We start from the raw sequence: 24,642 nt of genomic DNA, 5'->3' as shown, positions 1-24,642 counted from the left end.
TAAAATATTAAATCACAGCTTACGATACAATATCTGTATTATTCCTGCATTTCATTTTTTTACTCCTCTCATATGCAAGGCTTTTACATGTTATTCTGTTCTTGCTGTGTGCTACATACATGATTGGTAATTTGCGACCATGTGGTCAGCTTTTGGTCACATATACCTTTCTAACTTACCTGTTGTCTGGAATTAGTTACATGCTGTGACCAAGGGCTGAAATATGTAAGAACATGACTGTCTTCTGTATATTTGTATTTTATCTGAATTCCTAATAAACCCTTCAGCTGTATGGATGCTGGCCCCTACCTCATCACCTGGTGTTCCCGGCACATCCGTGCATCCTCCCTGCTAGGTGAGCTGGTTTCGGGGTTTTCACTACTATGCAAGTTCTCTGTTCAGCGGGTTCTGTACTGGCCGATGACATGGTGGGAGGGGGTGGAGGGGATAAGATGCAGGTCCACAGGTGGGACACACATCTAGCAGTCTCATGGCATATAGTGTGGCTATGCAGCTTTATAAATTGTGACAAAGTAATTTATGCATTTTAATTGGCCCACAAGTTGTAGATTACTGCAGCAGTCTGCTGTAATGCACTGATGTGAAGGGTCGGGTCACATTATACCCCTGAATACATTCTGTGCATGACTCTATATGAGGTTGTCACCGCTGTAGTGCCGACGTTCCACGTGAGTTCTAGCAGCAGCCCGACCTTTCATACAGAGCGGGTTGCATAGTTGATGAGCTCGACTCCATCTGTAGGAATGTTTAAGCTGCAGCTATAACTCACACGGAGCTTCTGCACAGCAGCCGCCGACAACATGGTACAAAATGCTGCAGATAATCTTACCAGCTCTACAACAGACAGAAGGATGACCGTGTATGCCATCGTGATCTCTTGCTCTAGCCATCACTTGCACTGTCTTGCTCCCCGGCTTCACAGCTTGCTGTCCCCATCTGGCTACCACTTCCGTTTGGTACAAATATTAGGTTTGTCGAGTGTCAGAGCCAACAACGATTTCAGTGCTTAGGCACAGTTCAGTCTCATGCACAGAAAGAAGCATGAAAACAGCTTTTGCGCTGCACATTTTCCCTATACAGCTATTACTGCAGCCTGTGCTGACTGTTAAAATGAGCCATGACCATTGCGTGGGACCCATTTTTAAAAACAGTTACCAGTGAATTCCAATTAACCCCATCAACTGTGCTATTCTTGTCATCAAAATGACTGCAAACCTTGACAAACCTGCAATGATGCCAGTAAGAACAGATGCTAAAGGTTTTAATTACAGAAATACTAACTTGAAGGGTGTATTTGTAGGCTCCAGCAAGGCTTTATGTCTCAGGATAGCAGGACCAGCAGACAAGGCCTCCTCGGAGGTGGGTACTGTAATGAAGTCTTGTGGTGGACCCTCATACAGCTCAAGCCGCCTTAAGAGTACCTGCTCCCACCTCTGTAAAGTCTTCAGTGTGGCATGACAGAGTGGAGAAGCCACTGGAAGTTCTGGGAAGGGAGGGGAAAAACGGCACTTTTGTTACTTATGGTAAAATCCATTTGTCATCTCGTTCATTGGGGGACAAAGCAAGACCTTGAGTATAGTTGCTACCACTAGGAGGCGACACTAATCACAAAGGAGTGTTAGTTGCTCTTATCAGCCATTCCCCTCCTGCAGGCACTGAGCTAAATCAGTTTGTAGACGAGCAGTAGGAGAAACAAAATGAACACATCAAATAATACGGACCGTAATAGGAAAACGATGGCACAGTGTAAGATTCAGAAAGGACTGTAAATCCCTTCTTTTAAGGCAACTAGGGGCCATGTATATTAAAGGGGTTGTCCCGCGGCAGCAAGTGGGTCTATACACTTCTGTATGGCCATATTAATGCACTTTGTAATGTACATTGTGCATTAATTATGAGCCATACAGAAGTTATAAGAAGTTTTTCACTTACCTGCTCCGTTGCTAGCGTCCTCGTTTCCATGGAGCCCGTCTAATTTTCGGCGTCTAATGGCCAAATTAGACGCGCTTGCGCAGTCCGGGTCTTCTTCTTTTCTCAATGGGGCCGCTCGTGCAGGATGCCGGCTCCGTGTAGCTCCGCCCCGTCACGTGCCGATTCCAGCCAATCAGGAGGCTGGAATCGGCAATGGACCGCACAGAAGCCCTGCGGTCCACCGAGGGAGAAGATCCCGGCGGCCATCTTCAGCAGGTAAGTAAGAAGTCACCGGAGCGCGGGGATTCAGGCAAGCGCTGTGCGGTGTTCTTTTTTAACCCCTGCATCGGGGTTGTCTCGCGCCGAACGGGGGGGGGGGGGGGGGGTTGAAAAAAAAAAAAAAACCGTTTCGGCGCGGGACAACCCCTTTAATATTTATTGGGTGCCGTGTCCCCTAATGAACGAGACGAGAAATAGGTTTAACGATAACAAAAATCCTGTTTTCTCATCTGTGTCATTGGGGGACACAGCAAGACCGTGGGACATTCCAAAGCAGTTGTCAAGTTGTGGGTTCTTCTTGGATTGCCTAAGTAGGCCATTCCTTTGACATTCTTCAACTGACCCAAGCAAGGACAGGGCAGCGTGGAGATGTAGTGAATGAAAGGTATAGGGAAGACTTAAAGATGCAGGATGACGAGCGTGTTGGGGGAAGATCTGTACGCAAATTTTGGCAAGGATGAACCAGACTGAAGGAAGCCCATTGGAGAGTGATCAGCTAAGGGAATCAAGATCTGTGCCATCAAGAAAAAAAAAATAAATAAAAGGGGTGGGGTGGGGAGGCTTAATTGGGAAAAAGATCACCTCTATGGGGACGTCAAGTCTACCCAAGGTTTACCTACACGGTGAGATTTTTTTTTCTTTTAAAAAGTTGGATCTCAAGGGAGGATGAGACTAACAAACGTGTCCAGTCTAGACGAAACTGCCATGGAAAAGGACATTCAGAATTAAGATTTCTTATTGTGCAGTGATGACAACATGTCAATGATGGTTATTAAAATGAGCCATACGTCTTGACCTAAGCACAGAGACATTAGATGTGATGGAAACCACCTACCAGGCAAGATGATATGTCGTACAGCCAGAGGACAACACATTGCCTACTCAACTTATAAGAAAAGGGGCGAAACTACAGTAATAATAAGAGGGACATCTAGAATGAGCTGATTAGTTAGTAGCCCTCAGCCTTCATTCAAAAAAGGGCGGTCAAATAGGCGACAAGAAGTGATAGTAGGATAATGAGCCTATCTGATGAGCTCTACAAATGTGAAAGCTATTTAGTTACCGAGGACAGAAAAATACAATTTACTCTTCCTATGGAAGGGATCACAGAGGTCGACAGATGCTAATGCGGATTGCTTAATCACTCACCAAGCAAACATACGTATTTTTCACTGCTGTTAGACAGACAAGCCTGTTGAAGTCTCGCAGAGAGCGCCTTCCTCTAGGATCAATACTGCAAGAAACTGTTAGCTTGGGCTTTAAGTCAGCTCTTTACCGGAACACTGTGCAGGCGTGGTTACTGTGCTATTGAGAGTTTCTAGATCCTAACAGATATTCTTACAATGGAGGGAATTGAAGATGACTGATTAATACTAAGGCTGACTGCCAGCAATGTCACATACATGACCCTACAGGGCAACTACTCCTCCTATGGGGAGAAATTAAAGTACATCTGTAGTAGCTTCCCCACCATATTACTCTTGTGTACTGGATTCACCTCATCTACAATTGACGTGAGAAGGGGGACTAGTGAATCACCTGGAGAAACATGCTGTCTATGGGCTTGGTAAGCACGGATAGTGTGATACAGTCAAGGCAATGAGCCCTTCCATTCTTGATGACAACATGGTGGGGGCTGAACATTGGGTCTCATGTGAAAAGGTTCACCAATGTCAGTTGCCGGGTCCTAAGATAATGTAAGTGTAATGAGGTCGAAAAGTTGCTGCTGTTAGATCATTGGAGGAATAAAGATTTTGGAATTATGCACCTTGAATGCGGTCATGTCTTCCTTCTAGCACAGGGAGACCCGGGACTCCGACGACTACTTCTCTGTGGAAGGCCGCTGTATGAGCAGTTAACAGGGTAGAAGGAAGGACCTGTGGCCGAAGGGGTGGAGCCAGACATGGCCAGCTGCCTATGTACTTCAGGAATAAAGTCGCACACCTCCCAGGGCGCCAATGTGCCCTACACAGTTGACAGGAGGAAGGGTGGGGGGCCTGAACAATGAATGGGAGGGAGAAAAATGTCCCAGAGGGAGATTTCCATACTTACCTAGCCTGGGATGCTTTCTGAAATAAGGAGCTTGGCCTGCATAGTAACAGTCCAGCAGTGTCCCCCTTTGACTCACCTCCCCTTGGTAAAAGGAGGGAGTGCGCCGGCCAGGAGTTCACCATATAAACGAGGACCCTATAGCTGATGGGCCACAGAGGAGTTAGGGTTCGTCTATGCCTTTTTTTCTTCTGGAGGCAGAACAGGCAACAGAGAGGTTAGGGCTAATCTGTTCTCCCTCTTCATGTGGGTGAACAGGGTGATCTAGTGACAACCCTGTATTCCCAACATAAAAGGGAAAAAATGAAAAATGCAATAGAAAACCTGCAGAGCAGGAGGTCTGCCTCCTACGGATACTAAGCTAAACAGATTTAACTGTGCCTGCAGGAGGGGCATAGCTGGTGGGAGGAACTAACACTCTGTGCTTAGTGTTATCTTCCTAGTGGTAGCAACGATACATCAGGTCTTGCTGTGTTCCCTAATTACACACATAAAAAAAAAAATGAATGTATTAAATATTGGCTGTATATACAACTAAAGGATACACAACATAAAAACTCAAAATTATAGCTGTAATTTAGACACATGCAAGTATTTAAAATACTATAATATTGTTTCTGAAAATACAGGAACATGCTATTTTAGAAACACAAAATAGTCATTAGGCTGCTTTGTGTCCATTCAGTGAACATAACCGCAATCATATAATTATAATTTCGTATATAACAAAAGCATTTAAAATACTCCCATGGTGCATTTTTCAACAAATTACCTTTGTAATGTCGGCTAAAGGAGAGCAGCAGACAGACAAGTTCTCCCCAGGCCACCCAATTCAATATAACAGCAAACCTAGAAGTTAACCCACATAAAGGGGTTTTCCCACATCTTAAAGTTACTTCACAAGCACTCTGTTCTTCCGGGTTGCTGCTGACCAGGACATGTGACTGGTGCAGCCAATCATTGGTCATAGCAGTGAACTTCTAAATTGATTTGCTTTAACAGTCACATCTCCTGGTCATCAGCAACCAGGAAAAAGAGTGGTTGTGCAGCAATTTTAAGCAGTGGGAAAACTCCTTTAAGATGTTATACCATTAATCATCTTTATACCAAAAAGGTCCCAACATGCTGTTAATAGTTTTTAAAAGTGGTTTCCAGTGTTTCCAGCATAGAAATACTATGATCATCACTTTCTGCTTCATGCCACCTCAGTGCTGCTACTAATCTAGAGTTTCTAAGCATGCGAGTCCATCAGTATCCAGCTCATTAGTGTGTTTGTGTCCACGTAAACGCCAGGTCAAGCAATATTAAGAAAATATCATAAATTTTCATGGTTTATTTCTTAACCGCATATAAAAAGGACAAATATTGTTCATATTTTATGATATATACAATGAACATGATATTTAAAGGGGTATTCCAGAACTTGTGTAACTTTTCATATCGATGACTGACAGAGACATGCTGCTCAGATCCCCACCAATCAAATGATTCCTGATGCGGCTATTGCGATAGTCAGTTGAGGAAGCAGAAATCGCTGACCATAGAGCAGTGGCCTGGGTTGGTATTGCAGCACAGCTCCAGTTGAATTCAATGGGAACTGTGCCTGCAATATCAACCTGGGCCGCTGCGTTATGGTCAGCACTTTCTACTTCCTCTGCTGGCCATAGTAACAGCAACTGATTGTTAAGCATCCAAACTGCAAGTGCCTGATGGTCATCAATAAAAAAAAAGTCCCGGAACACCACTTTAATGGTGGGCCAATCCCCTTTAAAGGGAACCTATCAGCAGTCTGTCACTCAGGAGTTAATATAACATAGTTTTTGAGTACTTACATGCTAAAACATGCATCACGTAATCAACGCTGCAGTAAGGAATCCAACAATATGTTGTGTTCTCTAGTTCTTGATTGACAGGCTTCTCTGTATTACTGTGCATAGGGAAAGGCTGTCAATCAGCAGCTAGAGGAAATAGCATATCACTGGATTCCTGGCTGCAGCACTGGGTAAGCGATTCACAGTTTAACATGTAAATACTCAAAAACTACTTCACATTAGGGACCTGACGAGTTCAGTTTAAAGTACTGTAAAGATCTGTATGTACGATCCTAATATTTACCTGAAAGTTCATGACCAGCTAGTGGGTAAAAGCTCTTCAAATTCTGAAGCACAAACTGTACCATAGTAAGACGCATGAGAGCCCAGCTGTAATGGAAACACAACATACGTGTGACACCCGATTAGACAAGGTCATCTGCAATAAGAATTCTTGCCTTACCACACCTTCTTCTGATCCAAGCTATACAATAAAATCTGCTTTAAATAATATACACGTGAGGGCATTAACCCTTTCCAATCCACTGTTTGACGTCTAAAGACATTTTGATTGAAGGCTGTACAGCTCCAATGTCTGAAGACGTCCGGCGGGGTATTCTTACTGTATATTACTGGCTGCTCTGTTGTCGGGGGCCTCTCCGGCATGTCACATACCGCAGTACTGGCTCTAGGCAGCAGATGGCGCCATTGTACGATGGCAGAAAGAAAGCCCCCTAGGAAACCCTGAATCCAAAATTGGATTGCAAAGTGTTAAATAAGCAGCTAGGGACTCTCAGAGTGCAGATACACAGTGCATATAAAAGCCTACACGCCACTGTTAAAATGCCATGTTTTTGTCATGCTAAAAAAGCCGACAAAGGAATCTTTTCAGATTTCCACCTTCAATGTAGCCCACCGTAAAGCAGTGTCTGCTTGGTTAGTTACTCCTTTTTATCTGAAACTTCCACCCTCTTTTTCCTGAGGTGGTCATGTGATCTGTTCTGACCAGCTCAGATCTTCTTGGGTTTACGTGGTCTAAAACTACTCCGTTTCTCAGTCTGAGTGATGCTATTGCATGAAACGGTCTACAGGACACAGATACTCCTGCCACACAGTTAGGCCTCATGTCCGCGGGTGGTCGGATTCCGCACTAGAAGCCGACCCTGCCCACGGCTGCTTACCTGTCAATAGAAGCTGTCCGTGCGAGAAACGCACTATAATGGAGCATGCTGCAACTTGTTTCCCACATGCGGAATCCATAAAACAAATCTGCACGTGTACATTGAAGTGCAGGCGCCTATGGTTCCCTATGGGTGGCTTGAACTGTGGATCTTCCGCAATTCAAATCCACCCATGGACATTGGGTCTTATAATAGAAGATCACAGCTCATCATGCTAACTGTATACTTAAGGACTGTAGTTTATTTAGGGGAATACAGAATGTAATGATAATTAAAATCCCCCCACAACAGGCAGAAATGGTATAGCCTCTAGCTAATGTTGTGCTGATGCATCATACGATTGATGTGAAAGAGAAAAATATATATATATCACTCTTGAGGAGGTACCGGATGGGCATTAGACAAGTGGCTGCACTGCATGGCCCTTTAAGATTGATGTGCATCAGATATGTCTCTTCTTCAGCTAACGTTACAGGGAACTTCTTTAAATCATTTACAGTATTTAAATCACATTTAGAAATAGCTGTTATAAAGTGGACACCCTCCCTACCCACTATATACGCTATGAAATGTTTTTGACCATTAAAGGATTGCCTTTATATCTAGGCCTACAGTGAGATCTAGCCATCTTACAATACTGTATATTAAGTTAAAAGGAATCAAAAATCAATAACGTTATCTAAGAATACTGAATTATGGGAGACATTAGGCTAATACTTCACTTGAGACCACAAATTAAGTTAAGCTAAGCCTCGGAAATCAAGTGATAAGTCAGACTGCAGGCACCAGACTTTCCAGTCTGACAGTCTTATTAAATCTGATACAGGAAGGGAAGATGGTGCTTACAGATTCCACAGCACCATTAATGATATTACATGAGACTCCGTGAGCCCTCAAATATGCAGAAGGTTAAGAATTTCAAATTCTTACATTATGTTCACACCTTCTTTGCAGATTTTCCAATTTTTGATGGGAAAAATAGTGTTGGATGCATTGCTTCCTTTTTCTCTCAAAACGATGGACACCTCGGCGGCACGGGCAGAGCCCATTATCAATTAACGTCCAAGTCATGGATTCAGCACTGAGAGAGGTTTTTTCGTATATAGAAGCACACCCCGACAGGGATGTGAACAGACCGTGCGCATCACAAAACAGCATAACAAGCTGCTAGGGCTTAAGCTTGATATTATTCCAATTTCATTGGAACATTCAGAAGGGTAACTTGGATCTGTAATAAGGCCCCTTTACATATCTTGTAATTTATGGCACTATTGCCTTAGGTACCAAGGCTCTAGTATTACCAACATCTGCACCTCCTATATATCTGGCAATTTTAGTATACAATGTTCTCCCAAGCTTTATGCCTCTGTCATGCTACATTGTACCTGTACGAGTTAGGGTTCGAGTGTTCTTGAATCTGGACATCCGATAATGACATGTCATCTTCTTCCTCATCATCACTTCCTTGGCTGTCCTCAGAATCGTATTCCAGCCTATTTTGTGACATGGGAAAGAAAGGCTGAAAAGGAAAATAATAGGTTGTAACTTCAAAGCTGTGGACACCTTTGAGCGATTCTTTTTTCCACTTAAATACATGTATTTTGGGCTGACGATCATTCTTGCAATTGGGGTCGATTAAAAGTTTTGCATTGTTTGCCTTCTGCAGTTTCAACATATCACCATATATAGACACTGCAGTATAAAGGCCCTTTTACACAGAATGACCTGTCGGGTGCAGATGCCCGACAGGTTGTCCCAGCAATTGTCGTTTCTGTGCTTTTACACAGAAAATCATTGCTAAGTGAATGCAAACAGAGCAGGCCGCAGACCGATCTGGCCTGTAATGATGTGCGTAATAGAAAGGAATGAGAGAAGTATTGACTAGAGGCGTGCTTAAATTTGAATGCATGATCGAAATGATCGTTTTATTATTATTGGAATCTCATCTCTCTGGCACGACTGTCAAAACGCTGAAGGAAAACTGACACAAGGACTGAACCCACTAGTCTTCAGGAGAGCATTCCCTGTACGAGTTGTTGTGCCGGACCTGTTAGAAAGCCTTATACCAGAACGTGGGCTGCAGTTCTCGGATACGGTTCTATGCTCCCTTCTATGGGCCCTGGACCAGACCAAAGGTCTAAATTAATAAAAGACAAGGAATACTGAACAGCAGTACATAAATGGCCAACGGCTGGGATCAGAAATTCTGTATCGGCATTGTCTCATGACTTATTTTAAGCTTCACCATAAAGCACCTAGGGATATTAGGTGTTCTACACTGTCAGCCATAACATTAAAACCTAATACTGTTTAAGTCCCTGTGATGTCACTAAAACTGTTTTGAAGGTGATCTGTGCCATCTGGTACCAAAGGTAGCAGACGATACTTTTCAAATCCCAAGGTGTGACCTACATGGATTGAACTGGTTTATCAATGTCCCTCAAGCCATTACTGAACAATTTTTTGACAGGGTGCATTATCTTACTGAAAGAGGCCACTGCCATTAGATAATTCCACTGCCATGAAGTGGTATATTTAGTCTGCAACAAGTTTAACCCTTTCCAATCCAATTGGTATCCTGGTTTTCCTAGGGGGCTTACTCTTTTTCTGCCGTTATACAACGGCACTATATGCTGGCTAAAGCCAGTACTGCATGAGGTGCCATACCTTCCCGAGGTAAGTGAAGCATACGTGTCTGGTTATTCACACAATATTAAAGAAAACATGAATCCTCAGACCATGCGAACATTTGCCATCACTCCATGGTCCAGTTCTGATGCCCACTGTAGGTGGTATTTTACAGCAAACTAGGGTTAGAATAGGCACTCACCGATCTGTGGCTATTTAGCCCCACACAACCTGCGATGCCCTGTGTGTTCTGATACCTTTCTATCATAGCCAGCAACAACTTTTTCAGACATTTGTGCTACTTTAGCTGTGGGAATGAACCAGATGAACTAGCCTTTGCTCCCTAATCCCGGAGCCATGGCCCATTGACCTGTCGCCGGTAGTTTCTCCTTGGACCATTTCTGGTAGCTACTAACCATTGCATAGAAGGTACACACCATTTTCCCCTCTTTCAAAACATGAACTCAATAACTGACTTCACGTGCTGCCTAATTAATCCCATCTATTACCAGGTGCTATTGTAACAAGATACATGTTATTTGCTGCATTGTAAGTGGTTTAATGATTGGTGTAATTCATCGATACCATTTAGTGAATGCATCCACCATACAAAGCAGTCACCACATTCAGCTGGAGTTTCAGTGTATAGACCAGACACCAAAAGACTGACCGGCTTCCAACCAAGTACCTTTGCTATGAAATAGTCCCAAATGCTGAGTTCAGGAGGAATGAACCGCTCACGGAAGATGGAAGAACCCTGGTCCAACACTGGCGAAGCAACAGATGGATTCTCTAGGAGCGAATTTTTTGCAGAAAGTCTGAATCGTTTGGAAGCCTTATCATTTTCTTCAACTGGAGGAGATGCAACAGCTACAAAATAAAGAGAAACAAGAGAAAATGTAAGAATATGAATAAGGTAGCTTCCCTCTTTTTAAATACAAGGAGAAAACCTACATGCAGTACATAAGCATCGATCGATCATACGTGTTGCAAAAAGCATACAGCATAGTAATTATTAGAATTTGTGCAAAGAAGAAGTAGTTAACAGCAACTATTTGATTCCAGATGTTATTTTTCTAGGTTCCAGTATTGTCACAACGGCATAACACAGCAGTTATAGGCCATTGTGATGGTGTAGCCCTCCAATTCTGCAGAATGAGTGGGGGACTAGCGCAGGTCTCCCTTTCTGCCTCTTCTCCGCATCCAGTATCTACCAATGTAGTAGCAGCAGGTAAGACTGACAAGCTTCTACCACCAATAAGCTGAGGTTACACGGAGACTTTAGGTAGCGCTACTGAGCGACTTTAAGGATCAAGCTACCACTGCAATTCATAAGGTGTATACAACCCTATTCCTCCATAAAGTGCCTGTAGTTCAATCAGTAGTGTTATAAAGTCTCAATATAGCCCTAACCTTATTACTTTGTATAATGATTTATGTACGACTTCCTGCTGTTTGTATGGACTTTATGATAGGGCATATAAATGACAATGTTTGAGCAATGATAGAGGTACTACTTTGTGGACCAACTATATAGCAGGCTATTGTAAAGGCATGTCTTATGTAGGTTTGATGCCCTAAAAAATTAGTTTTAGTACTGCCAATAGAAGTATTCTGTGGAGTATACCCTAGAAGTGCAACTTTATAAAGGACCTGCCCCTGTGAGAGATTAAAATAAGGGCTGATTGGTTATATCAATAGGTACAGTTAAAACCACTAAAAAGCCATCGGACGTGTCAAATTTGGGAATTAAAGGGGTATTCCAGGCACTCACTATTGATGGATAGGTCATCAAATCACGAAGCATAGGTCATCAATAGTTAATCAGTGGGGGTCCACCGCTTCTGATCATTGCTGATTAGCTGATCTTCTGGCCCACTGTCAGTGCAGCGGTGCCAGATATCTACATCAGTGGTCAGCGCAGACTGTATAATAGAAGGCATCACACCCATTGAAATCAGTGGGAGTAATGCCTTCTATTATACTTCCAACACTGACTGCAAAAAGAAGCCAGTAGCATAATGGAAGGCATCGCTTCCATTGATTTCAATAGGAGTGCTGCCTTCTATTAAGTTCCAGCTCTAACCACCGATGCCCTGACAACTGGCCAGATGATCTACTGATAGACAAGGATCCCGAGTGGCAGACCCTGCCGATCGACTATGGATGACATAGCCTAAGGACAGGTCATCAATATTAAATGCACGGAATACTCCTTTAACAAAGCAGCACTTCCTTGGCCATTCATTCAGCGGCTCTGAAAAGCATCCACGATTCCCGTCTGTGAGGAGTCCTGGAGCATAGGTCATGATCCTTTTAGAAGTGCTGACAGATAAGTGCTTTTGTCCGGCCCTCCTGTTTATAGGATGCAATTACATTCGCTCGTATAGCTCTGTTAAGGCTGCACACGGATGTCTGATTTAAAGAGATCTGTCTCGGTGACAACTTCTCTGTAGTTTATTGTATTCATTTAACTGCAACAAAACTAAAAAGGTACAAGCAAATTCTACATACTATGTGCACCGTTTGCAGCTTTCTGTTCTAGCACAGTAAGGGTAAGCGACCAAGTAGCAAAAACGCTGCAAATTTTCCATGAGGATTTGCGCATGGCAAATACCAACCAAGTGAACGAGATCAGAACAAATCTCACCCAAATTCTCCATAGATTTCAGTACAACTGAGCCGCAGTGGAAATGTTAAAATCCACAGCATCTCTGTTTCTGTTGTGGATTCTTAACTGCAGATTTTACTGCTTACAACATAAAGGGGATGAAATCCTATGAGGAATCTGCAGCAAAATCCACAGGTATATTATTGGGTATTTGCAATGGGTGCAATTTGATTTGGGTGGCTACCTAAAAAAGCTGTAGGACCTTATGATTTTTAAGTAAAGCCTCACAAAATAAGGGCAATGACTTATTGCCACAGCCTATGCACTGTACCTTGCCATTATTTGCCATAGACATGCCAGTTAACGTAATAGTGAATTCATATGTAAATACATAACATGGTGTATAAGTGATCTATGAAGTGGTCACTGGTTTTAGCAGTCTTCCTTTATAAATAAGTTAACTGGAATCAACTTACCTTAGATAAACCTGTGATTACTTAGGCTGAAATACAACACAGAATATTCTACATATAACATATTTAAAGAACCAAAAACATGCACAAACTGCATGCGCATGCCAACGGAAAGTGGGCAGGAACACAAGACTGGTCACAAGAGCCAAAATCCCGTACTTTATTATCAAAACCGAAGTCCGGTGACGTATCGTGTAAGTTTTATACCTTTAGTCCAGCACACGTCAAGTTATTTTATTAGACCAAGGAAAAAAAGACTGCTTTTCAATATATTAGAGGATATTGCAGTTAATTGAAGCCAACTTTATAAGGAAGCATTGAAAAAGTTAATTAGATGGAAATAATGGAATGGAGCATGACAGCAACACATAACGCCACAGTACAAAATCAGCAGAGAGCATGCCAAGGTCAAAACCCGCTAAAAATACATCATCCGCAGTAATTCTAGAGACTGAGAAGGTGGGGATAATTAAACAGCTTTACAGCAAGTACAAATCTTCAAACCTGCCAAGAATGTAAAGGTGTTGATAGACATTAGGCAGGGCTCTAGATAGTGACCAAAACAGTCACCAATGTGCCCAAGGTTTTTAAATAGCAACAAGAATTTACATTCCTATTACCATTTGGGACCAGCCCCCCAGGTGTGCCGCACCTCATAAGGAAGAAAGGGTCTCCTCAAGGGGCGGATCATTGGGCGGACATGCCTAGCATGGGGCAGGTCTGGTAGGTAACTGGAGCTGCGGCTACTCTGTAAGTACTGTAGACTGCTATGGAGGTATCTGACCAGTGTTCATGTGATGAGGGGAGGGGTAGGCTTGAGAGCCATTATGCTGAGGGTGGAAGCCTTGAATACAACTCCGCTGGGGGCTTGAAAGTGCTTACTATACTGTATATGTATGAGCTATGCTGCGGCACTATGCGTATTATACTGGGGGCACCTCTATCTGGACGTGTAGAATATTGGGAGTAGAACTTTGGATGATCTGTGCAGATTATAATGGTGTGTATGGGCACCTTCTAGAAGGTATTTATAAAACATTTAATTAAGCTTGGAAACTAAAAATTCCAGTTGGAGGTTTTTTTTGTAAATCTGCAGCGCTGTTAGATTAGCCAAACCTGTAGATTTTGGCAGGACCAGAACAATATTTAGTGTGAATGGGATGTCTTCTTGACACAGAGTACAGATATTGGAGGAAAAATCAGTTCTCAGCATTCTAGATAATTTTCCATCATGACAGATAAGGCACAACCAGAACTGTCTGTCAGTGGCTTAGTTCCTTCACCCCAATACACCACTTGCTAAGCGTACATGTGTATGGGGAGAGAGAGTTTGGCCGACAGCTATTTAAGAGAGTTGGCCACCTTAAGAGCCCTCAAGGTAATGGACCACTAGTTAAAAGGGAACAACAATTATTAAAAAGCTACTCATCACAAACATAAGAGTAGTCCTACTTGCCTTAACTGTTCCCCCGCTGCTCTTTTTCCACCACTACCCAAACCCCAGCGATGAGGTTACCACTGCAGCCAATCACTGGCTCTCTTTGACCGATAATTGCAGTGGTCACATGATCCTGGTATCAGTGGTGTCATCGCTGCTGCGGGAAGTGGAAAGCAGTGCAGGACTGAGCATCAGGGAACACAAGCACAAGTGAATTGGATGAGGATAGTGGGACTTCTTATATGCTTGTGCGCCTGGTGAGCAGTTTTTCAAAGATTAAAGTGACCATAGACAAAATAAAGAAGAGTTGACCATTGCCCTAATTTTATTAGCATCTGCTGCCAATCCTATGTATATGACCAATGCAGAAGTCAGATTGGCAACAGATCTCAGTTAAGGTCTGTAAATATCTGAAGTCTACAGCTAGCTTAAAAAGGGGTTTTATCAGTTCCCAAAAGAGTTTTCTACCAGGTGTTTAGAGTAGAATAAAAAAAAAGTGACTACACTTGCCTCTCTTCAGCCCCCAGGACGCAGCTGAGCGGCTCCCACAGCCTTGGCTTCTGGGTGTATGGCTGGCAGAAGTACGGCTGGCCATTGGAGGCGCTCAGGTGCATCCTGGGGGGCTAAGAGGCGACTATAGTCTGCTTATTTTTTAATGCTAGGCCCAGCTGCTTGAAAATGTTTTTGGTAGTGATAAAACCTCTTTAAGAGTCCATAATGTTTGTGTAAAATGAACCCTGCTGTGCCCTGTCATGGGCAAACGTATTAACCCTTTCCTGACCAAGCCTTCAGATGCCTGAATGTCCACACCAAAACCTAACCTTTTGGATTGGTTCTTGCAATCTCCATACCCCCCAATGTATAACAATACCAAGTACATGGGCTTTCCAGAAACCATTAGGTTGGGAAAAGTACAAGTGCAAACGCCCCTTTTCTGGAAATAAGAGTGGAGATACAAACAAAACATAATAATGTAACCATCATGCTCTGTCTCAGGGCTCATGCCCACAAACAGATTATCTGCAGCAATGACAGTCCATAGACATGCTATGTTAACAGATTCTCCCCTGCCCACAAGCGGAAATCAACAGCATGTTCTATTCTGATGCAGAAAAATCGCACGTACGGATTCCATTGCAGTCAATGGAAAGGTCCGTCCTGCGATATTTCGCGCAGTAGGCACTGCGGAAGTACCACGAGAATCTGCGTCACAGCCCAGCACAGACGCATCATGCGCTGCACTGCGCATGTGCGGCAGTCACTGGGCGAGACACTCGCCACGGATCCAGGGAGGCGAGTATAGGGTCTCTGGGGGGTGCCTAGTCTGATTCCGCTGCGATATTTTGCTGGCAGAATCTGACCCGGCCGTGAGCATGAGGCCTCAGAATAACAAAACTTTTCTATCTCCAAATAAAAATACACAAAACATAAGGGATGTCAAATGTAGCCAAAACTATGCACTTTGGAACTGAGTTTAACAAATTCTAGTCTATGGTGATGTTAAAACAATACGTTTTAATACTTTTTTCTGTATTAAAACATATATGCTCGATGGGCGGCTAAAATGTGATGAGAACAATCCCCAAGACCTGAAAGGAAGTGTATGTGACTTGTACTGTGTGTCCTAGTAACATCAGCAATCAACCAATGAATCCTCCCCTTTTGCTGCTTGGTGATTGCAGAAATGCTGGTGAAACATTCTATTCCACAGTCCATCAGCCTCCTAAACAGAAATGATCAACTATTCACGGAAACGAAAAAAACAAAAAAAGATACGGATTACTTACCGGTAGTCCCTTTTCCAGGAGTCATCACGACGGCCCCATTTACATATGGAGGTTGCCCTCTGACCCAGGTAGGGACAGGAAGAGTTTAAAAGCACCTCCCCTTCCACCCATGCTTCAGTGACTTACAAATTATCACGGTGGACAATGTTTACTAAACCAAATTTTACCTTCATTCGGTCATATTTACATTGAAAGAACATTAATTATTCTATAAGGGAGGGAACTATGGGCCGTCGTGATGACTCCTGGAAAAGGGACTACCGGTAAGTAATCCGTATCTTTCCAGAGCGTCATCCCGACGGCCCCATTTACATATGGAGTATACCAAATTATACGTGGTTTTAGGGCGGGACTACTGCCTGAGGGACTTTTCGTCCGTAGCTCAGGTCTTTGTCCGACTGGACGTTAACCCTAAAATGTCTGATAAACGTATGTTGCTAGACCAGGTGGCTGCTTTGCAATTTGCTCGGCAGACGCCTGGCCTTTTTCTGCCCAAGAGGAGGAGAGAGAGCGTGTGGAGTGGGCTCTAATTTTTTTCCCCCGGGGGATCGAAGCCCCTGGCTTTATATGCCTCTTGGATGGCAGTCTTGATCCACCTCGCAATGGTGCCCTTAGATGCCGTCTTTCCTTTTTCCGGCCCCTGAAATTGGAAAAAGAGGTTATTTTTGCGAAAGGAGCAGGTAGCCTCTAAATACACTAGGACGGCTCTCCTAACATCTAGGCTATGAAAATCTCGTTCTTTTCCATTGCGGGGATTTTGACAGAAGGAGGGCAGAGTGATTGTCTGCTCCCTATGAATTTTTGACACTACCTTCGGTGGGAAGGCTGGGTCCCGTTTAAAGGTAATCCGGTCATCTTGTATTATCATGTATGGTTCAATACAGTATAACGCTTGTATTTCCCCTGTTCTCCGAGCTGAAGTTATAGCGACTAAAAGGGTAACTTTTAGCGTAAGCAGTCTCAGGGAGAGTTGGGAGAGGGGTTCAAAGGGGGGTTGGCAAGACTATTTAGGACTAAGTTTAGGTCTTAGATAGGGAAGGTTTCTTTAATAAAAGGGTCGAAGTCTTTCTGCCCCTTTGAGAAACCTACACACCCCGCGGTGTTCTGCTAGGGGGAGGTCTAGGTAAGATCCTAGTGCTGCTGTATGAACCTTAAGGGTTCTCGGGCTAAGGCCTTCCTCTAGGCCTGCCTGTGAAATTCCCGAATTGCGGGTATGTCAAGCTCTGGGATTTCCCCTGGATCTATTTTGCAGAAGTCTGTGACCTTCCTCCGTATCCTATCATAGATGGCTGTCGTGATAGGTTTACGGCTTTTTGTCGGGGTATTATGGGAGAGTCCCTTCCCACGCAATATCATGCTTTCAGCCTCTATGCTGCTAGATTCAATTTTTCCGACCCCCGGATATGTTAGCGGGCCCTGGAGTAGGAGATCATCCACTACTGGTAGTAGAGGTGGACCCCGAATAGTCAAGGCTTTTAGTAGGGGATACCAGGGCCTTTTTGTCCCACATAGGGGCAACTAGTATGACTGACACCCGGCTGGTCTGGATTTTCCCGAGGGTGTGAGGGATCAGTGGGAAAAGGGGAAAAGGCGTATGCTAGGTCCATATCCCAGCTTTGGGACAGGGCATCTATCCCGCACGGGTTGGCTCTTGGATTCAGAGAGTAAAAGTCCCGGCATTTTGAATTTTCCCTCGGGGCGAACAGGTCTATCTGCGGTTCTCCCCACCGGCAACTTAGTTGGTCGAAGACTCGCTGGTTCAGCCCCCATTCTCCTGGAAGGATGCTCTGTCTGCTCAGGAAGTTGGCAACAACGCTTGTGGACCCTTTTAGATGGATTGCTGAGAGAAAAGACAGCACGTTGGACTCCGCCTAGCGGAGTATTTTTATCGCCAGTTGTTGCAGGTGTGGGTCGCGTTCCCCCTTGGTGGCGAACAAACGACAGAGCTGTACTATTATCAGTCAAAGTTTTGATATGCCTTCCTCTTACAGGGGGTTCTGCTGCCTTAAGGGCCTCCCAGATTGCCCTTAATTCTCTGTAGCTTGATGAGCGCTTAGCTACTTTGGCCTGTAGATTTAGGTCGGCTACTTGCGCTCCCCATCCTGTTTTGCTGGCATTTGTTGTGATGGGTATAGTAGGTTCTTGCGACCAGGAGGTACCTTTGCTTAGGTTCCTCTATGAGGTCCACCAGCGTAGGGACTCTGACTCGGACGGACAGGCTAACCTTATTATCCAGGGAGGTCTGCTGTCTGTCCCACCTGGCAAGAATGAACCTTTGTAGTTGTCGAGTATGGGCTTGTGCCCACGGTACTATCTGTATGCAGGCTGTTTAGGATGCCGAGCACCTTCATTGTTTCTCTGATAGAAACAGTCGTAGCCTGACAGAGGGAGGTTACTCTTTGGAGGAGGTCTTCCTCCTAGATGATGGAAGCCGAGATTCCTGGATGTGGTAGTCTAATAATACCCCCGGGTATAACTTCTGTGTACCAGGGTTCAGGTCGGACTTCTGTTTATTGACTATCCACCCAAACTGTTTAGGGTAGACAAGACCATAGATAGGTCTATACGTATAGTCCTTCTGTCCTCGACACTGACAAGAAGTCATCCAGATATGGGAATATACGGATTTGGTTCCGTCTGAAATAGGCTACCATCTCTATTATTATCTTTGTGAACACCCGAGCAGCAGTGGAGATTCCGAATGGAAGGGCCATAAACTAATAATGTTGGATCCTGTCACCCTCCCGCCGAGCGAATCTCAAGTATTTGTGATGGACTGCAGCTATTGGGACGTGACAGTATGCATCTTTGGGATGCATAGTGCACTTTACAGTATCCCGGTCTATCAGTGAGACGATAGACCTCACTGTTTCCATCTTTAAAAAAATTTTTTCATTTATATGAAATAAATTTATTTAGGGCCTTAAGGTTAAGGATAGTCCTAATGGAACCGTTTGGTTTTTATTAGAAATAAGGGAGAATAGAATCCCTCACCCCTTTCATAATCAGGGACTTGTGCAATGCCTTTTAAGTCCTTGAGTTCCTGTACACCTTTTATGAGGTTCCCTTGATCTTGTAGGGACCCAGGGGAGGTTATGAGGAATCTCCTAGAGGGTAGAGAGTGGAACCCAATTCGGTACCCTGCTTCAATTATTCGGAGTACCCAGGGGTTAGATGTTATCCCCTGCCACTGACTTAGATAGCGTGCTAATCTACCCCCTGTTTGTTCAGGAGAGGGTTGAGCTTCCTTAACCCGACCTCCCTTGGGGTACGCCATCTTCCAGTTTTCCCTTTAACTTCGGGAGGTGGCTGGCGCCTCGGAAAGGATGGTTTCCTGTAAGGCTATCTGTCGCTGATTTTCTCCAGGATCTTGTCCAGGACGGGCCCAACATGTATTCCCCTTAGAGGGGGATGGTGCAGGGCTTGTTTTTTGATGTCACATCTGCGGCCCATGTCTTCAGCCATAATGTGCATCATATCTTACTATCCCCGCTGATGCATCAGTCAGAAAGGCGGTAGCCATTTTTAGGAGGGAAAGACAACCGGCTGACTCCTCTCTAGGGGCCCGATCTATGATGGAGGCTTCCAGCCTATTTATGCATAGGACCATCGATCTGGCCACAGAAGTCGAGGCTATGTTCTTATCCATTGGATAAGACAGTTGTGAGGTATCTTCAGGGCCCAAAAGGGGTTTTCTTGCTTTTTAAAGTAGAGCGCGCCTGGCAGTAATCCGCCTAGTCGCGATGGCAGTATGCCTTCAGCTGTCACTCTACCCCCCAGTGGGTACTCATTGCACCGACCTCGGAAGGACAGAAGGCTGAGTCGACCCTGAGCCGGCTACCTGACGTACGCGGGGTTTGAACCCGCGCCTTGATACCGCTATTCTTTTTTCAGGCTCCTGCCATTCATCGGCAATTACCTGTTGTAGGGTCTAGTTGACCGGGAACATGGTATTTTCCCCCGGAGGCCGCCGAGCGTTTTATCTTTGTTTTATGGAACGCTTCACGAATTTGCGTGTGCGTCTATCGTTCCAATTTTAGTATATGTGCTGCCGAAGCGAGCACTATCCTCGGCGGGTGATCCTCTATCTGCATTGTCTCCCTCACCCCTTGATGAGGTGCGCAATGTCATTTGAGGAGAAATAATACTTTTCCTCAGACGGGAGCTGCAGGGATTCCCGGAAATTGGGCTCGCCAATTCGGTTTGTCTTGGCCTTTTAGGGACCCGTGACGGACCTGGCTGAGCCTGGGGAAGGGATGCCATAGAGGCCTGCCCTGATCCTACAGCGGATGCCTCTGCTAGTATCTTCCCTGTGCATTCGTCGCATAGGGTATTTTTTTTTTTTTTTTTTTTTTTTTTTTCGGGGGGGGGGCCGCTATCGCAGCAGCGGCGGCCGGAACATGCAGACCGTGCGAGGGAGACCTGCGCTGCTGAGGCGACTTACGGCTCAGTCGGCGCCGCAGGTCGGGGATGCAGGGACTTGTGAGTGTGTGCGGCCCCGACCTCTACCCCCTAGGGGGAATAGCACAGCGTGCGGTAAGTCCTTACTCTTTAGACTCTAACCCATACCACAATGGGGGAGAGGGGAGAGAAAAGGGGGACATATATGCATCCAATCCAGTACAGCGTTAATTTGCATTCCGTTTTTTGGCATATAGCCTACTCACGGCTTGTAGGGTATCTGTTTCTCCCTCTCGTGCTGAGCTGTCGCGGGTAGACATGCTGTTTGGCACTTCTAGTCAGTCAGCAGGATATCTCCATGGAGTAGAGCCTGCTTTAGATGGGAGAAACTTTGAATTTGGCGCCATTTCCGGGTTTTCACCGGTAGCCACGCCCCCTACGTCGAGCGCGTGACGTCACCACGCCGGATGACGTCACCGCTATGCGAGCCGAGGATCCAGGAGCTCCGGGAGGCCGCCGCTGCTGTTCCTCTGCCAGGAGGAACTATCCCATCGCGGTAGCGGCGGCCGGAACATGCGGACCGCGCGAGGGAGACCTGCGCTGCTGAGGCGACTTACGGCTCAGTCGGCGCCGCAGGTCGGGGATGCAGGGACTCGTGAGTGTGCGGCCCCGACCTCTACCCCTCCAGGGGGATCGCACAGCGTGCGGGAAGTTTTCTTCTGGTAAGTCTTCTTCCTTCTCCTGCAGCTCTGGAGCTGCTCCTCTGTCCCACCGTAGGGACAGGAAGACACTGAAGCATGGGTGGAAGGGGAGGTGCTTTTAAACTCTTCCTGTCCCTACCTGGGTCAGAGGGCAACCTCCATATGTAAATGGGGCCGTCGGGATGACGCTCTGGAAAAAACTGTACTACATGAGTTCAAGATATCAAATGGACAGGAACTGCAGCCCTATCTCAAAAAACTGCAAACACTTCACTTAAAAAGATTACAAAACTATAAAAACACACAAACCACACCATATACCTGAAAGCAAAATGCTAGCCAAACAGCACGTTAGTAAACTAAGATATATAAATAATACAAAACAGACGGGATCATATGGATTTCTAATAGTTTTCCATCAGTGGGTGACTATACAACTTGTGTACAGATACCAACAGTTATTTTTTGGTGCAGCTACCATAGTACGGATAGCCTGTATTGACTATTATAGAGCATGTCAGACTGCGGGAAGAACAAGCAGCTTCTTTTTAAATTCTGCATCATAAAATATAATGTATGTTTTTTGCATGGAAACAGCGTACCGGGTAATGACTCATTGGGTCAATAAAAGAACAATTAGAAATCCAGTGAAAAATAAAAATGCAGCATAAACAAATCTCTCGGTGCTAGCCTGCTGCCTTGGAATGGAGGGGAAAAACACTTGCTGCCCTCAACTAAAAGCTAGTTCCTTGCCTGAAGGGCTGGGAGGGCTATGGGTACTGATGGCAGTAAGGGCTTTGGAAAAGCCAACACATTCCATGGAGAACACAACTACCTGATGAGGACTAGGGATAGTAAAGTATTTTCCTGTCAAAACAAAAAGAGAGAGAACATTCAGTGCATAAGAGGGTCTAGAGAGGGATTTCATACAGCACTTCAGCAAACTTATTGAAGATCTGGGGTAGATAAATCCCCACCCAACAAACTGTTCTAGAATTACTTAATGACTGACAAAAGCAGAATAAATATGCCCATACTTTAAGCATCCCATTGTGACCCTTCCACCCCCCCCCCCCCAACACCACCACCTCTCCACAGGAAAAATAAAAAATAAAAAAAGTACACACATCCCTGCAGAAATAACACTGGAAAGATTACACTAGAATACATTTCATTGATTAGTGAGCATAGGCCCCCTTCACATCTGCACCTGGGCCTCCAGCAGATTTCCATGTTTGGCTCAGTCTTCTGAGCCGATCATCGAAAATATTGTAATCGCCAGATGCGGCACATTCCAGAGCCAAACAGCGCTGTACGAACCCCATTGACTATAACTGGGTCCATCCGGCTTCCAATCAGTATTTTCCTGCATGGACGGGCACCATTTATCTGGGATTTTCTGCCAATTCTGCACTGGAGCCTCCGAATGGAGCCTCCGATATAGATGTAAACTGGGCCTTACCAGGTTTATATTATCCTTTTAATAGTATCATTTTAGTTTTTAATTGAAAACACCCATCAATTAGGTGTATTTGTCCTATAGCTTCAGAAATGTACAGGAACAAAGGAGCTCAGGTGCCTTCTGTAGAAGACGCAGAATGCAACTACAGCCCATTTCTGACATATAGAAAGGGTTTGTTTTAACCTTGAGGAGCACATTAGGGAGCGAGGCATGACATTTGTACCCACTCAGATACATATCCTGCTGCTAGGATATAAAGGTTTGAGCTTATTTTTGGCTGACAAAAGTGTCACTTCCCGTTATACACTTTTTTTTGCCATTTTATACAGAAACACAACAGGATAAATCACCTCCCAGTTTAAAAAGAAAGAAACAGGGTCAAACTAGTGGCTTGAAGAAAAGGAAATTTAGGAGAAAAAAAGGTTTTATCTATTAAAACCTCCTTTTACATTATGTTCACCATTTCACTTTACTACCAGAGACACATACACCGTATGTGCAACATGGGCTGTGCATGCAAGGGGACCGACTGCATTATATTGGTGCTCCCTACTATCTATTAAGTTATAGTTAGGAGTTTATACTCATGCCCATCAATGTCTGACAATTAACCTGGTCATACACATTACATGCATATCAACCAATTGGTGCCATCAATTGACCGTATAATGGATATGGGGCCTGCCAAATCTTTCCCGATGACAGATACGAGGGAAGATAAGGATCAAGCAGTTGGCTTTACAACATGCCCAATCCTTTTGCTTTTGAGGAGATTAAAGGTCCACTTAGACCTACAACCACAAAGCCATAGAATGGTAGAGTTGGAAGGGACCTCCGGGGTCATCGGGTCCAATCCCCTGCTCAGTGCAGGATTCACTAAATCATCCCAGACAGATGTCTGTCCAGCCTTTGCTCATTGAAGGAGAACTTGCCACCTCCTGTGGTAACCTGTTCCACTCATTGATCACCCTCACTGTCAGAAAGTTTTTTCTAATATCTAATTTGTGTCTCCTCCCTTTCAGTTTTATCCCATTGCTTCTGGTCTTTCTGGCGATCTATCGTTTGAATGAGTGAACAGTGTCAGATTTCGCTCAAGCAGCCTGTTTATTCACACCGTTAAGGTCCATTTAGACGCAACAATCATCGCTCAAAATTCATTAAGTGTCTAAAGTGAACAATGGTTTTGCTTTTAAAGACGACCATTTAACCGTAACGATTATCGTTGGAAAATGGACAATAAACTACAATTGAATGATAGTTTGTTTGAATGGCATGTGCATCAGTGAAGGTAAAAAAAGGAGGTAAAAATCGTTAAATGACTGAACGATTTTCATTTAAACCAAACGATAAGCAAACTACCAAACGATGGATTTTAAGCGGACTGAAAGCAAACGATGAACGAATGACTAATGAAAAGTGCACGATGGACGTGAGTTTACACTTAACGATTATTGCTCAATTGCGACACTTAACGAATTTTGAGCGATGATCGTTGTGTCTAAATGGGCCTTTACATTGTTGGCTTGTTTACATTCACTATAGAAGTGAATGAGAGTGACTAAGTGACAAACGATTCGTGAATGAGCCAACGATGACTTTTATTTCTGCATAAAATGAACAATGAAAAAAAGCGAATGATTTATCATTCGCCATTCCATTATTGGCTGCATTTACACTGAACGATCATCATTCATTTTTGCTCATTTGAACGCTAATCGTTCTGTTTAAAAGGGCCGTAAGTTACTGCCAATAGAGTATTGCAGTGGTTTACAGTCCTCTCTCCATTCATAACACATGCATGCTTGGCCAATTTGAGTATTCAAGTGTATGAGGAGGTTGGAGGAGATAGCTGTTGGCCGAACAAGCGTCCAGCTGTCAGCTATCTAATG

At 44.4% G+C, this 24,642-nt stretch overlaps 1 protein-coding gene across 1 annotated transcript in view; it reads right to left on the bottom strand.

The window, feature by feature from the left end:
- Nucleotides 1-24,642, bottom strand: part of DMXL1 (Dmx like 1) — a 111,397-nt gene that overhangs the window by 19,420 nt on the left and 67,335 nt on the right. The window contains exons 29-32 of the mRNA XM_066603097.1: nt 10,569-10,750; nt 8,638-8,771; nt 6,376-6,461; nt 1,303-1,504 (exon numbers count right to left, since the gene is read on the bottom strand). Coding sequence (XP_066459194.1) covers nt 1,303-1,504; nt 6,376-6,461; nt 8,638-8,771; nt 10,569-10,750 — 604 coding nt within the window. The remainder of the gene's footprint in view (nt 1-1,302; nt 1,505-6,375; nt 6,462-8,637; nt 8,772-10,568; nt 10,751-24,642) is intronic.

This window comes from Eleutherodactylus coqui, chromosome 5 (assembly GCF_035609145.1).
Source record: "Eleutherodactylus coqui strain aEleCoq1 chromosome 5, aEleCoq1.hap1, whole genome shotgun sequence".
NCBI lineage: Eukaryota > Metazoa > Chordata > Amphibia > Anura > Eleutherodactylidae > Eleutherodactylus > Eleutherodactylus coqui.
The sequence above is the reverse complement of the archived record's forward strand: the minus strand, read 5'-3'. Positions and strand labels throughout refer to the sequence as shown.